Source organism: Ambystoma mexicanum, chromosome 7q (assembly GCF_040938575.1).
Source record: "Ambystoma mexicanum isolate Mex_15411 chromosome 7q, UKY_AmexF1_1, whole genome shotgun sequence".
Classification (NCBI taxonomy): domain Eukaryota; kingdom Metazoa; phylum Chordata; class Amphibia; order Caudata; family Ambystomatidae; genus Ambystoma; species Ambystoma mexicanum.
In genome coordinates this window covers 809,373,290-809,388,386 of record NC_090941.1, presented here as the reverse complement: position 1 = coordinate 809,388,386, position 15,097 = coordinate 809,373,290, and the positions used below count along the sequence as shown (strand labels likewise).

Genomic DNA, 15,097 nt, shown 5'->3' with positions numbered 1-15,097 from the left:
CTTATTTTTCCAGTCGTGGCCCACTCTCGCTCACAGAGGCCATCCCCTGGCCCCGGGCCGCCACAGCCCATGAATTAGTCACTCATCTCGGACGTATACAGAGAATGTTGCCTGTACTTTCTCCTTTCTGTAGGATGCTCAGACTACGTTTTCAGTGACTATTTGTACCACTAGTGAATTCGTTTTTTGTTTCACTTCAAAAGTGAATAAATATTGGCAAAGCCAACAGTTTTGGCTTAATGTGTAGTCATGGCATTTTCCAGACACTCTTGTAACAGTACTACCTGGCTGTAAGATGGCAACAGTTGGAAAATGGTGTGATTACCGGGGCACATGAAAGTGCCTAGCAAAGGCCTAGTATCTATACAGAAGCTAAAACTGTTGGCTTTTTCAATGCTGTTTTTAACTATACTTCAGCGCAAGGAAAAGTTTGATAAACCCAGCTCAAAGAGATCCTAGGGGGTTGTGTTTTTGGTGCGGAGCGGGTGAAAACAGGGCATAGTGATTTGCATGGTTATGGGTTCCGTAGGTAGGTAAATGGCCAAACAAAACCCAGAAGCTGCGTCTCTCTCCTCATGTCGTCTCCTTTCTAGTTTTTAGTGTGAAGCTATTACCTCTGTGACTGTTCAGCCACGTGAAGCTCGGGAGATCGGAAGGTTCCAAGATGGAGCGCTAGGCGACAGTGCCAGTTGGAGAGCCGCAGGAGAGTGGAGCAGGCGGGGCTCTCATTACATTTAATATTACTTAATAAAAAAGTGTATTACTTACCTGCATCTCTGCGCCTTCTATGCTACAGAATTGGCGACGAGCGGTTGACCAGCGCATCAGCCTTTGGAGAGCCCTGCTGCCACTCCGGTGTGTCTGCCCTACGAACTGCCTTGCCTTGATGTCCTGATGGCAGACTGGGTAAGCGCACCATGTTTTGGGTGACAGCCGTCAGCGCTCTACGCGCTAGACCTGTTCCAACTGATTTTGTTTCATTTTTGGGGAAAGCAAGCCACCAGCCCTCGCGCGTCCACATTTCAGTTGGAGCGTATCAGAAGAAAGGATCTCAGAACGTCCAGACGCACGTCTGAAAGGCCTACTATGCTCGTTGGACACTGTGGTGTTTTTTCACTCCACTCGAGCTGCTGGAATGACTTTGAGCTGGGAAAAGTGCAAGATCAACAGGCAAGAAATTGAATATCTGGGGCATATCATCTCTGCAGAAGGCATATGTCCCATGAAACATTTAGCAGAGGCCATCGAAGAGATGTCAAGTCCCACCTGCCGTGAACATGTACCGACATTTCTTGGAATGGCTGAGTACTATTCAAAGTTTATTCGTGACTTTGCAAAATACACTGTGGCCATGAGTTAGTCCGAATGAAGGGGGCATTTGCTTGGGACAAGACTTGTGAGGAAGAATTTAAGTTTATTAAAGGAGCATTGGCAGGCACACCCGCATTAAAAAATTTCCAGATTAGCCGAAGAACCATCATCACAACTGATGCCAGTAATGTTGGCCTGTGGGCTGTTATGACACAGGAAGAAGGAGGGAAAGGGTTTCTCCTTGTCTTTTGCCTCCATACTGTTGAAAGGCACTGAGAGAATCTTTGTTGTGATCAAGAAAGAGGAGCTTGCAATCAAATGGGCTGCTGAGAAATGTAGAAGTTTTGTCTGGGGTACGAACTTTGAAATTCATACTGATCATAAGCCTCTGGTGGAGATAATATCCAAAGAGATAGACAACATCTCAGCCAGGATCAGGCGATGGCTGTCCTGTCTCCATGAATCTAATTGTGTTGTCAAATACATACCAGGATTGAAGAATTATGCTTCACACTGTTTATCAAGGATGATGTCAGTAGCAGAACAAGAGAATGAAGTACCAGGAGGTGGTTCTAGACATTTCTTCCTGAGGAGTGGGAAGGAGCCATGAAGCTGGATGTCAGTTTGTATAAAATCATGGATCATTTAGTGGAAGGGAGGCCTGATAGAAGATTATTTGAAGAGCTGGGTCTATCCTCTTTGTGGAATGTGAAGGATGACCTATACGTCCTGGGAGGCATGCTGCGGCGAGGAGACAAAATCGTTCCACCTGAAGGAGTACAAGATAGTCTCGTAGAACTTGGATATGAGGGCCATCAGGGCATCATTAAGAATAAACAAAGGATAAGAAACTATTATTGCCAGTCAGCCTGTGATCTACAAATGTAGAGGGCCATGCAAGAGTGTATCCTTTTGTGACAAAAGCAATAAAGTGTCTGTGGGTTCCAGGCATCCCATGGTGGTCACAGATGTCTCAGAGTGACAGTGGGACAAGTTGGGGATGGATATGCTTGGTCCCATTTGGAGCGATGGTGTGCAGTTTTTCTGTCTGGTGGTGATAGATCTGCTCACCAGGTGGGTAGAAGTTCTGATAAAACCCGATGTGACACCAAAAAGTGTGATTTAATTTTTGGAGGAAGTTCATGCTCGAGATGGATATCCAAGCGCCATAGGGACAATTCAGGTCGAGAGAGATGGAAGAGTATTGTCACATGCACTCCATAGTACACAGGAAGAGTCTTACATATCAGAGCCAGACCAACGGGTGGCAGAGCGCTTTAACAGAGTATTAAAAGAGGCTATAAAATGACTGTGGGCCAACGGCAGAGACTGGAAGCTTGCAGTGAGTGAATCTGTAATAGCTCACAGGTTCACCCCTCATTGCACCACTGAGGTTTTGCTGTTTGAACTCAGCAGGGGGAAGAAGGTGAATACCAAGCTATTGCTGGCTTGGATGCATAGGGCTCCTGTGCCAGGCAGAAAAATGCAGAGTGTGGTTGAGAATATCAGGATGTCAGTCAAGAAACAAAGTGTTTGTGACCAAATGGGTGTGAAGAGTAGCATCCTTCCTGCAGTGGGGGACATGGTGAGAGTGAAATTGCATGTGGCCCTCAGAGATGGGGGTTGAAACCCATCAAGGTGAAAGATGTGTTCAGGCATGCATTAAATTGTAAGATGGCAGAGTGTGGAATATGGAGAGGGTGATGTTGATGAGAAAGAGATCTGATGGTGTGGTGAGTGATACCGGAGTGAGTGAAAAAACACTGTTTTATTTTTTATCCTTGCCGACTGAAATAGATGAAAGACAGCTCATTTCGAGGTCTGCAAGAAGATGTCGAAAGCCTGAATATCTCATGGAATATGTGTGAGGCACTTGACCATCCGCACCATGGGTGTGTGCTCGCCTGGGCTTTTTACATTTTTTAAATGAAATTGAATTATGGTAGATCAACTGGCGGAAAATGTGTGGGACTAATGCACATACATTTTCCTGTGCTCACCATAAAATATAAGCATAGAACTGTGTACTCCGGGTACAGCAGTCCCCCCTGTCATATTTAATTGGGATCTGACAGGTGCAGTATACAATGCTCCAGAAGGGGGCGGGCGGGTCACACCTTCCCCCTGCCATGGCCAGCCTAATTAACTAACAGGCTCCATGGACCCATTGTGTCCTTTTGCAGAGCCCTATAGCTGGTGGCAGCACTGGCATACTAAACAGAGTTTAATTCAAAGAGGCTCACATGGGGCCTTGCTGAAGAGGCTAACAAAGGAGACAGGAAACAACCTTTCATATGCAACTGTGTCAACCTGATGCCAACTCTCACCCTCAGTATCGATTGACAGTGAAATGCCATGGCTGGGAATGTGTCTTTACAGTTGTCATCCCCGCAGGGAGACCCCATTCAGAAGGTACGAGTATATGGTTTGACGGAGCCAGAAAGTCTAGACTCACCACAGCTTCTAGGCAAACCTGCAGCTTTAATCAGGGACCACATAGAGCACCATTAACCAGAGAGACCTTTTGATACACAACAAACAGGAAGATTGTGGAACTAAGTAGTACATGTTTTCACCCCTTAACCTTTTCTGTTGAAAAGTACTCTGATTATGACATCACACATACAGGAGCTTGTTGGTGGGACCCGGAATTGGTTCATTAAGGTAGGCTTAGCCTACACCAATCCCTGTGGTACAATTGGCTTTAAAAGAGGGCTGAGACCCTCTTTTGGCAGGTCATCTGAAGGCTTCACCAGAAGCAGACAGAAATAACTCCTCATTGGACCCTGGCTGCTGGTACAGTCTGCCTTACATCTTCCACCAGTGAAGGAAGGCCAGGACCTCCAAGAGGGAAGCAAGATCCCTTTCCTAAACATCTCTCATGGAACTGAGGGAGAAACTGAATCCAGAGGACCCTCCAGTAGCTCCAGAACCAGTACCCAGCCAGCACACAGCATGCCCAGCTAGGCTCTGCAGCAAGCTTCCTAGGTGGGAAAGCCAGAAGGTCTCTGAACCTACAAACAAGAACAAGGCAGCTGCCTTCAACACTCTTGTCAGCTTTGGGCCCTCTGCCTTAAAAGACGACACAAGCCCAGTTAAGAAGCTAGGAGGAGTTCACCTACCAATGTCCGCCTTAAAGGACATTTTCGAGCCAGTCGAGCCCCTCAAGCTTCAACCGACTGCACCGCTGACTGTTGTTACGCTGCAGTCGCTAAAGCCGTCCGAGACACCTCAACCAGTGCTTCAGAACCACCAACCAGTACTGAGACAATGATTCCTGACTCCGAGCCACCATGTATGCCAGCCTGCAGCCATCCGTCCAGCTTTGCTCGCTGAACTGCCTGCCGCCTGATACCCGCAGCTGTCTCCCGCCTTGAACTCTGTCGCAGAAGCTGCAAAGTGCCTTGAAACTGACTTGACCCCATCGAGCACCAAGAGCTCCTTCTGCCCAAGGTAAATTGCCTTTCTGTCCCACTGGGCCTTCTGCGAAGGCCCCTAGTGACATTTTACGACCCTTCGCTCCCTTTGTGTTGAAACCAAGTATCCTTGAACTATTGCAATTCATTACTATACCGACTACCTTCCTGTCAGTATCCAGAGTGCACCCCTTTTCCTTCTTTGAAACTGTCCTCTGCGTTCATTTACAGGGTGGATTGTATTTTGTAGTGTGCGTTAACGGTCTGTTGTGATAAAGTAGATATAGATATTTTTGATACAACCTCGACTGCATAGTCCCTTTTATTATTGGGTAATTGAACTGGGACAGATCTAAATGTATTTATCCTATTGCTAGTAAAGCTTGATACCATCCGGGCAAAAGGATCATTGTTCATAGCCTTTGTGGATATGAAACAGGTGTTTGGCGGTGTAAACTGCAAAAAACTGTGGGCAAAACTTTGCGACTGGAAGTGTCCAGAAAACCTCCTGGGTCCCATCAAAGCACTTCATCAAGATAGAACCCTGTGTGTTAGGCTAGACAACAAAGGTACCTGCACAAAGAAAATCAAGGTCAATAAAGGAGTTAAACAGGGATGTCCTTTAGCAGCGACATTGTTTAAACTCTATATTGCAGAAGTCCCTCAACAAATACCCCACTTTCCTCCGAAATTGAATAACACAGAAATTTTGATAATTACATACGCCGATGATCTGGTAATACTGGATCAGACCGAGATTGGTCTTCAGCGGCTACTATATAAACTACTGGAGTATATGACACTGAACGATCTGACCATAAACAGTGCAAAAACCAAAATTATGGTGATAGGAAAGAGTCAAGGGGCCAGATCTAAAGCATTTAAATGGAGGATCGATGAGGAAATACTGGGTAAAGTAAAAGCGATATGATATTTGGGCGTTATTTTCAACAGCTCAATAGCTGAAAAAGTCTAGCAGAAAGAATGATATCTAAAAGTTGACCAGCTAGACTCACAAGGGATGATCCTGCATGCTTGTTATGTGAAATGTTTGTTATCACCTTTATAGACCTTATATTTAAGTAAGGTAATCCCCATTTTGACCTACTGTGGAGAAGCCGTACTGAACTTATCATGGATGATGTGGGACGTCCTAGAAGGAACATTTTGGAAGAAAATGTTAAGACTTCCCAAAAGTTTACCCATAGCAGTGATCCATGGTGATATTGGGGCTACGGTCCATGCACTCAATAGTGGTATGGAAATCACTAAATTTATTGCGAAAATTGTCAGGAGATCAGCCGGCGCTGGGGTACCTCCTCCTAAAAAAAAATATGGGCAAGGTAAAAGCAGAAAGACTCTTGGAGAGTGGAAATCACAATGTGAAAAACACTGGAAATACATAGATGCCTCACTTACGCAATTGATTAATAATCCAGAGAAAGTGAAAGAAAAATTAAAAAGAATGGACTGGATTAAGACCATAGAAATGAAGTCGACTTTAGCCTCTCAGAGAGAGGTTACCAACATACTTGGATAAAGAAACACACTCCCAGGCTATTTGCATAAATTCCCAAGCAAAACACTTTTCAACCTATTGTTAAGAATAAGAATGAATGCGTACTCTACAAATGAATATCGCCATAGGACAGGACATCGTGGAACTAACAATGGGCTTTGTAGAGTGTGTAATAATGAAAAAAGTCCAGAGACAGTAAAGCACCTATTAATGTTCTTTGAAAAAGCATCAGACGATCGATCACACTTCTTGGCCAAGCATATGGAAAACTGCTCAACGCTTACTACAGACGAAAAGTGGTTGATGTTCCTGGAAGATCATAAGCAAGCCATGGTATGTGTCTGGATTGACTTTCTAGAGAAAGTCAAAATGCACCTTGAAAATTCAAATGAAGGAAATACCATTTCCGAAATGGTGATCACTGACCATAGAGGAAAACAGTGACAGAACAGAGCATTAACGAATCTGTGATTGTAAGTGTAAGAACATCAATGTGAAAAAGTCTGGTGTTTTTATCTGTAAGGAGATGATTAAATTAAATCATGTGTACAAAGTTTATAGTAAACTAATTAACACAATTAAAAAATAATAATAAATTGTATTTTCACTGTGTTGCAACAAACCAACTATCCACGACCTTTTCAGAGATAAGCCTGCCGTTCCGTCCACGTTACCAAAATTGGACAACAAGGTTTATAATGTGCTTGTGTTTCCAATCTGTTTGGATCCCTTTTGGTGTCCTACAGGTGTGGGGCTGATTGATGGTTTAGAAACCGATATCCATCACTGGACCACTCTTGCCCCGGAAGTTGATTTGTCACAATATGTGTAGGAAAGACTACACCACTTGGTGGAGAATATGGTGGAACTTTGAGAAGAGAAGGGGGGGAGGTGTATTGTGATGCTGTTCCCTCTGTGGCTGTTCTGAAATGGGGCGCAGGGGGACAGTGTCACTTAGAGATCAGCAGGAGAGTGGAGCAGGTTGGGGCTCTCATTACATATAGTATTACTTAATTAAAAAGTTATGACTTCATTGCGTCACCGTGCCTTCCATACTACATAGTTGCACGTCAATGTAACAATTTAGGGGTATCGGTGGCACACTTAAGCGCCACCTGACAGCCAAAACCAAAAAGGAAACCGACAATTTGTGTTTAGATCCTTTGGTGCGCCACACATTTTTGTGAATTAGCAAAATACACGCATTTTTATAGTTAATGTAAGTTAAAGGCCCGCCTGTGGTGTTCCTGATTTAAAAAAAACTGTTAACATATTTAGCCTTCGCAAAACTGTTAACATTTACACTGTACGTTTCTATCCACGGAATTAAAACTCTAAACTACAATTCAGGAGTTTTCGGTATTTTTTGTTTATTATTTGTATCGCACACCAAACCCTAAGATAACTGGGCGCTTGAGAAACTTAATGGTTACATACAGAAAAATGCAATACAATCATGTTACAGTCAAATATAAAAACAACAATGAGGGACCCTGGTTACAGGTCGGTCCGGTATGATCAATAGTTACCCACGTTTAAATGTTCCTGAAATCACGACCCCTTTTTTGGTGACGTTGAAACCTTCGCTGCCGTGTTAGGCAAGTGTTTAATCGTGGTTCTGCTTTGGTCGTTCACATTCCAGTGGGCCCCGTTTGCTGAGAAAATGCAAAAACATTGTGCAATATCCAGAGGGAAGCAGGGACCTTGCGGAACTGCTGACGGATTAGAGAATCCGAGCGAGAGAAATGAGCGCCTCGGTTACTGTTCAAACATTAGGAAGAGCTGGGAGCGAAGTGGCAAGAGAGTGCAGGCATGGAAGCAGCACTTGCCTTATTTGGTAGCAGTGGGCCTCTGGGCTCCAGCTGGTAACCCGGGTGAGCTCATCTCGCGCTGCCTGGTCCCGCTCAGCGTGCTCGTGTTTCTCGGCATCGCTCAGGCCTGTCTAGTGTCTGGCAATATTATTTCCAGTGCCCCTTGACCTTGGCTACAGACAGCCGCAGATCTAAGGAAACGGAAGCACATTTGAAAACCATCAGAAAGGCAAACGTTTAGCGTTTATTTATGTTAGTCACGTGTTCTATAAAGGCGAGTGTGCACCCTGCCTCTGCAGTTTATAGTGGCATTCAAAGACCTATGGAGTGTGATTTACTTTTGGAAAAACATTTTTAAAAGTATGATTTCATTGTTTAGAAGGTGAGTTTGCAATCTTATGAATTCTTGCAAATTGCTTACGTATTGTAAGAGAGTAAGGAATTAAGAATGCACGTGCTTATGCGAACATATGCCATTGATTGTGTAAGGTTATAGAGACACCACAAGGCCAGGAGGCTGTTTCACAAATGAAACCCACCCGGGTGGTCGGTCCATCAGCACCTTTTGGTGTCTCCCCTCATCAAGTTGGTCACACAATGTAGATTTCACCGGCCTCACCTCAAAAGAGTAGGCCTTGCAGGCAACTGCAGGAAGGAGAAGAAAGAGTCCCTTAAAAGCTGCGACCCCTCCTACCTGGCCTTTTTATTCTGATGAAAATTCAAGCAAAGCCGAACACGTCTGCTGTCCCACAGTACCCGACAATGACCCTGCATGATAAGAAGTTAAGTTGCATCACTGGAGAGGGAGCCAGGTCATTCATGGGTGGGACCGAGCCAGGGGGGGGGCTAGGATTACCTCATAGAGCCAAACAGGGCCTTGTAAATCTTTGAAACCAAGACCCTTGAGCTGGTGTCCTGTCCGACAGCAACACAACCCACTGGAATTGTACTTCCTCTACAACACAAGCACCCATTTTAGCATCCTGCCTACCCCCAAAACGTAACCCCCATAACTGGTGTCCCGCCTCCCCAGTCACACGGTTCCTAATCATATCTTCATGATCTAGGGACGGCTCATAGATGTGGTGTCCTGCCTTTAGGGACGGCTCATAGATGTGGTGTCCTGCCTCCCCAGTCACATGGTTCCTAATCCTGTCTTCATGATCTAGGGGCGGCTCATAGATGTGGTGTCCTGCTTCTAGGGACGGCTCATAGATGTGGTGTCCTGCCGCCCCAGTCACATGGTTCCTAATCCTGTCTTCTAGATCTCGGGACGGTTCATAGATGTGGTGTCCTGCCTCCCCAGTCACACGGTTCCTAATCATGTCTTGATGATCTAGGGTCGGCTCCTAGATGTGGTGTCCTGCCTCCCCAGTCACATGGTTCCTAATCATGTCTTCGGGGCGGCTCATAGATGTGGTGTCCTGCCTCCAAAAACACACAGTTCTAACCCTGTCTTCATGATCTAGGGATGGCTCATAGATGTGGTGTCCTGCCTCTAGAGACGGCTTATAGATGTGGTGTCCTGCCTCCCCAGTCACACGGTTCCTAATCATGTCTTCATGATCTAGGCGCGGCTCATAGATGTGGTGTCCTGCCTCCCCAGTCACACGGTTCCTAATCCTGTCTTCATGATCTAGGGACAGCTCATAGATGTGGTGTCCTGCCTTCAAAGACACACAGTTCCTAACCCTGTCTTCATGATCTAGGGATGGCTCATAGATGTCATCAATTCTCACAAAGGTATTTACAGGATGCAGCTATCATACCGATTGAATATAGACAAAAGAGTACTTTTGAAACATTACATTCAAACCAGATATAAGGTACACAAAAGATTAAAAAAAACTTGTCAAAATATAGTCATTTAATTTTTGGAGGTTTTCTAAATATTTGGATGAGGATCTGTTAAAGCATACGAATAGTTGCTATCTTCTGAAGCACTCATGGCAATAAGTTATCAGGTGTGACATCATGAAGCAAGGGCTAGTGAATGAGAGAGAGTTCCAACGTGATGGCGTGGAGGGGACACCACTCATTACAAACAGAGATCTGTAGAGTGGGACTCAATAGTCAGCCACACGTTTACCCTATCAGCTGTGCCGCCATATGCACTCCCTAGTGCTTTGGGGTGGGGGGGATTTGACATCACAATTTTTAAATATGTGTGGTGTTTGAAAATATCTCACAAATTTAATTTCCTATGGTTAAAATGTCAGACTTTCGCCCTTCACGGGTGGAAAAAGAAGTGCTATTATAGGGGGTAATACCACCTATTAGTAATGGGAGTTCAGTTCAAATGTACTTTATAAATTCTATTTCATCTGTCTACTCCTGTGCTTCTATAAAGTGCTCTAGAGAATGCTGACAAATGGTAGCCTTCAAGTCCTAGCAAAACATGAAGGGCTTGAGCACTCTAAGAAAATCACCTAGGTGGTGATACAACAGCTGGTGTAGCTGAGCAGTTACAGATTCCAATCTCAGTCGCATAGCTCTGCAAGTTAAATTGCCCGATGCAGAGATGGGGAGCTCAGCTGGCTAATGTGTTTGCTGCAGAGATAATCTCAATCACCTTGGCCTCTCGAATGAATGCCGGCCGTGGCCTCTAGTAGCATAATCCAGCCCTGAGGATGAGAAGGATGTTGGCTTCCTTTTGCTCTGGATTGAGTCTTTCCCAGTGTCTGCGAGGGTGAATTCAAAGCCCTTGAGCAGTCTTAGCCCAGATGTCGGTAATGAAGGATTCTGTTAACTTCCACATATTTTTGGAGCTGAGAGTGTCTTCCTTTGCCTTCAAATATCGTGCTTAAGACCAGTGGTGGAAATGGAATAAAATTGGTGGGGGATCCCACAAGGGCGGGGTGGCAGAGTTGGGGTGGGGGGGCGGTGCCCGAGGAGGCAGGGTTAAGGGGAGCGGAGCTCACAGTTGACCTCCGATCAAAGTAAATGTCCAGAATCATATTTTAAAACGGCTCAATCTGTTTCATGCTGCTTCTTTTCCAAACTATATATCAATGTCCACTTTAAACTATTTCCATGGCACTGGTGATGAGTTACTTCACTGTGCGGATAATAGTTTTGACCAGTGTTGCTGAGTAAATATTCTTTAAAATGCACAATTTGCATTCCATTTTATTTTTTTTTAAAACGTCCCCATGGGTACTATTCAAACACAGTGATTTCTGTTCGCCATAAGCAACGTTTTCCTTTTCTTGAACCACACCCGACACAGCTCCTGCAGCTCCCCTCTGAAAGCAGTTGGGTGGCTGCATCGTGTGTGTTGTTAATACGGGTATTTATGTATGCAATGTTTGTCAGATACCTGTTATCCGACAAACATTGCATAAATAAATAATCCGGACCCATGTATCCGACAAATGTTGCATAAATAAATAAATAAATAAACCGGGTTGTGGCTGAGGACTGTAACTTCCTCTTGTGACCTCTTGCATGTGGTCACCAGAGGAAGTTACAGTTTGCTCACGTTCGCTTTTTTTTCTCTCTTCTCCCCAGCGCAGAGCAGGGGTTTGTGGCAGCTGACTCTGGCCGGATCCCGCGATCCAGCTACACATCTGGTACCGGCGAGAGCCGGCCCAATTACCAGCCCTGCTTAAGACAGACGTTTGATACAGGGATGTAGATGGCTGGTTCTGTGGGGGCCACTTTAATTTTTTTCTGCAACAGTTTTACTTGGAGATCTTTACTGGTGGGGCGATGCATTAATCATCATACGTCTGTCAACAATGGCCATCATTAGTTCTGCATCTTCTGATTTTAGATTTCATGCCTTGTCACTCTTGCATTCATGTACTTGTGCAATTACAGTTCCCTTTCGTTTGTATCTTGTTACAGGAAGGAAAGAAGAAATTTGATAAGGAGAGTGAGAAATATTATTCCATATTAGAGAAGCATTTAAATCTATCATCAAAGAAAAAAGAAACCCATTTACAGGAGGTAAGAGATGCACACATCAGTGGCTGTTTCATGCTCACTTGTGTCAGAACATTTGACGTGGAGTTGGGAAAAAGCACATCTGTCGGCACCATACTAGCAGGGAGCCCAAGGGACACTTTGCCTAATTTTCTGCTGAAATGACCAGAAATGAGGATATTCATTATGTTACTTGCTTGGTTGAACACCTAGACATCATTCGTCATTGGGTTCCCTTTCATACGAAAGTGTCAAATATGTCAGTCAGACCTAAGAAATGACCGGCAGGTGCTAAGCTGATAAACATGCGTCGCATCATTCATTCCAGATTGCCCAGTCCTGCTACTTTTCTTTGAATTCTGGTGCTGTATTTCTGAGTTCAAGCCAGGAAAACAAGTCCCAGAATGCAAAGAAAAATCAAACAGGACCGAACTAGCATTTCCATAAAGGAATAGGGGGGTATTTATGAAACCCCTTCACTGGGGCCCTTTTTGCATACAGGTTCCCCAGTATAACATGAGTGCGTACTGTGCCTTGGGTGTCCTCGGTAGATTATAGAAATTATAATGGATGCCGAAGATAATGCAGTATGAAATTAATATTCAATGCCACCACACAAATTACGCCAGTTAAGTGTTTTATTTACAAATAGTGTCTGTTGCTCTCAAATAGTGTCAGTTGTGACAAGTTTTTCAGCCTTTGGCCTTCTTCAGAGTCGGACATATGCCAATTAGTAAGTGATAAAGAATGTCTTCAGATTTTTCAGTAATTGGGTATAATCCCTGTGCCAAATCCCTGGAGTTCTGTTCTCCTCGTGGCCGCGTAGAGCTATAGCGGTGGGAGGGCAGTGGGAGCACGCTTTGTCCGCACGCAATGCTACAGAATCTATCACCAGTATCATCAGTTCAGATATAATTTACTGACCCGTGTCGCGGCAGTAATCCCTCACAGTAACCCACAGTTACCCACAACTACGTTTTCATGCAGTATGAAATTAACCACACATTTCTACGTGGGCCTATATATTTAAAAATCTTGTGATTTCATAATTAAAACCGCGTATCTACCACAAACTGATTAACTATCAAGCCACAAAGGGTGAATGACCAATTTATAACGCAAGGTAAAAAGGCCAGCCAATGGGCTTGGTTCATAAGCAGCACAATACGGAAAATATGTGACCTGGGTTTCACTGAAATAACGGTTACCACTCATTCAGTTAATGAGATGGTATTTTCTATACAGGTAAACAAACCATAAAGTGGTGGACCGGTTAATAATAACTAGTTCATACTGGGTGGCCCTGGCCAACGGGTCACGGCAAGAAAAGGTTGGAAGATCACATTATATCTGTCTATGAAACGTGTACCTTGAATACAAATTGTAACTTGTGTAGACTGTGAGTAGTTATGCAAATCAATGTTCATCGGCTTTGTCGAAGCGGGTAGCTGCCAATGTTTAATGTATTTCCAAAATGTGCAGCTTCGTTTACACGAAATGCAGGGAACCATCATGACTGGCCAGACAGCACACATTGAGATCGGCCAATCCATCACACACGTGTAATATACTTATAGTTTAGGGGCAACGACTGAAATGTGTAGTGGTGAAATGTTGCCCCCTGTCAATAAGAATGTAAAGAACATAGTTACAGGGGTTCCATGTCTTAAAATCGCGGCAAAAATGGCAGTGAATACAAAATATTGCTGCAAAAATGCTGTGGTTTTTTGTGCCACAATCATGTAAAGGATGCGGGGGACACTGCCGCAACCCCCCTGGACCCATTATACCATTTACCACCCCCACAATCCCCGCTCCTCTCAAATGGTATAATTGGCTACACCTTTACTGGGTCAAACCACTGCATTTTTGCCGTGATTTCTTTTACCGGTGACATTTTTGCAGCGATTTTATTACCTGATACCGTTACAGGACTGTAGACCACTTGTTAGGGACAAACTCCTAGGTAGGTTTGAGGGCTACTAGGAGTTTCCAGACTCTTGGAAGGCCCAACACCTTCCTCCAAAAGGAGCGTAGACCCAGCAAGGCAGCCAGTTCAAACTGTGGTTTATTACAGCCAAAACCAACAGGGATCAGTACGAGGATAGAAGAAATCCTCAGACATCACCTGTCTGCGTTAGCTGCTTACGCTACGTCACAACATAAAATTACACCAATGATGAGAAATCGAATTTATAAAGGCATTCATGGAAGCTAATGTTTACCTCCAAACGCATGCGGGCCAGCGCCCACATCGAACCAAAAAATTCTGCAGAGGTGCATCCAAGAGTCACGCCAATACACAAATGCTCATTAAAACCTCTCACTGCCATGGTTGCCTTTTTTCTAGCATTCGCCTCAATTATTGGCATAAACGCGATTCATGCCCCATTAGTGGATGGTCCAATTCTTACAATGTATACAGATAAGATGTGTTCAGTACAAATCGAAGATCCTAACCAAAGTTCGTCTCCAAATTCCTTTTCACTCAAACAATCTAATTGCCAGTATTTTTCAGACAGCCTCAAATGCAGTAAAAAGGCTACACAGACTAGATGTACACAGGGTGGTAATATTCTACATTATCAAACCAACCCTGCCAGGAAAGCTCCAAAGTGTGAACCTAGCAAGGCTGGAACAGCAAGACCATGTACACAGGAGCATTCTGAACAAGAGAAAAGATGCCACAGGACCACGGGCACTTTCAACAAGGGCAACCGGAGCATCCTTGGCTTTCCATGCAGGTGTTTCACCCAATACTATATGCGAGCCGGCAACATACAGCTCGCTGCATAGTTTCAGCAAGCATTACTGAACAGGCACTGACACACATATTTGGTTCTTAATCCAGCAGAGCGGCAGTGGAAAATAGCCCCTATTAAAGATACATGGAAAACTTTACTTTCAATGCAGTTTTGATTTTCTCAAAACAGAAAAATGCTTTGCAATGAAAATCAATGCTCACTTATTCCCAGTCATTGTGGTATTAGCCTGTTATGTTAAGCTACGTTTTCTTACATCATTTCAAATGTATTACTGGCAAGCCAAATCCAATGTTATCTTGTTCGATAGTGATGGTGGAAGAAACTTTATCAAGGGAGTCTATTTTAAAA

General features: G+C 44.3%; 1 protein-coding gene across 2 annotated transcripts in view; it reads left to right on the top strand.

Moving 5' to 3' along the window:
• Nucleotides 1-15,097, top strand: part of ARHGAP42 (Rho GTPase activating protein 42) — a 979,121-nt gene that overhangs the window by 604,871 nt on the left and 359,153 nt on the right. For both annotated transcript variants that reach the window (XM_069639111.1, XM_069639110.1), the window contains exon 5: nucleotides 11,907-12,008. In XM_069639111.1, coding sequence (XP_069495212.1) covers nucleotides 11,907-12,008 — 102 coding nt within the window. The remainder of the gene's footprint in view (nucleotides 1-11,906; nucleotides 12,009-15,097) is intronic.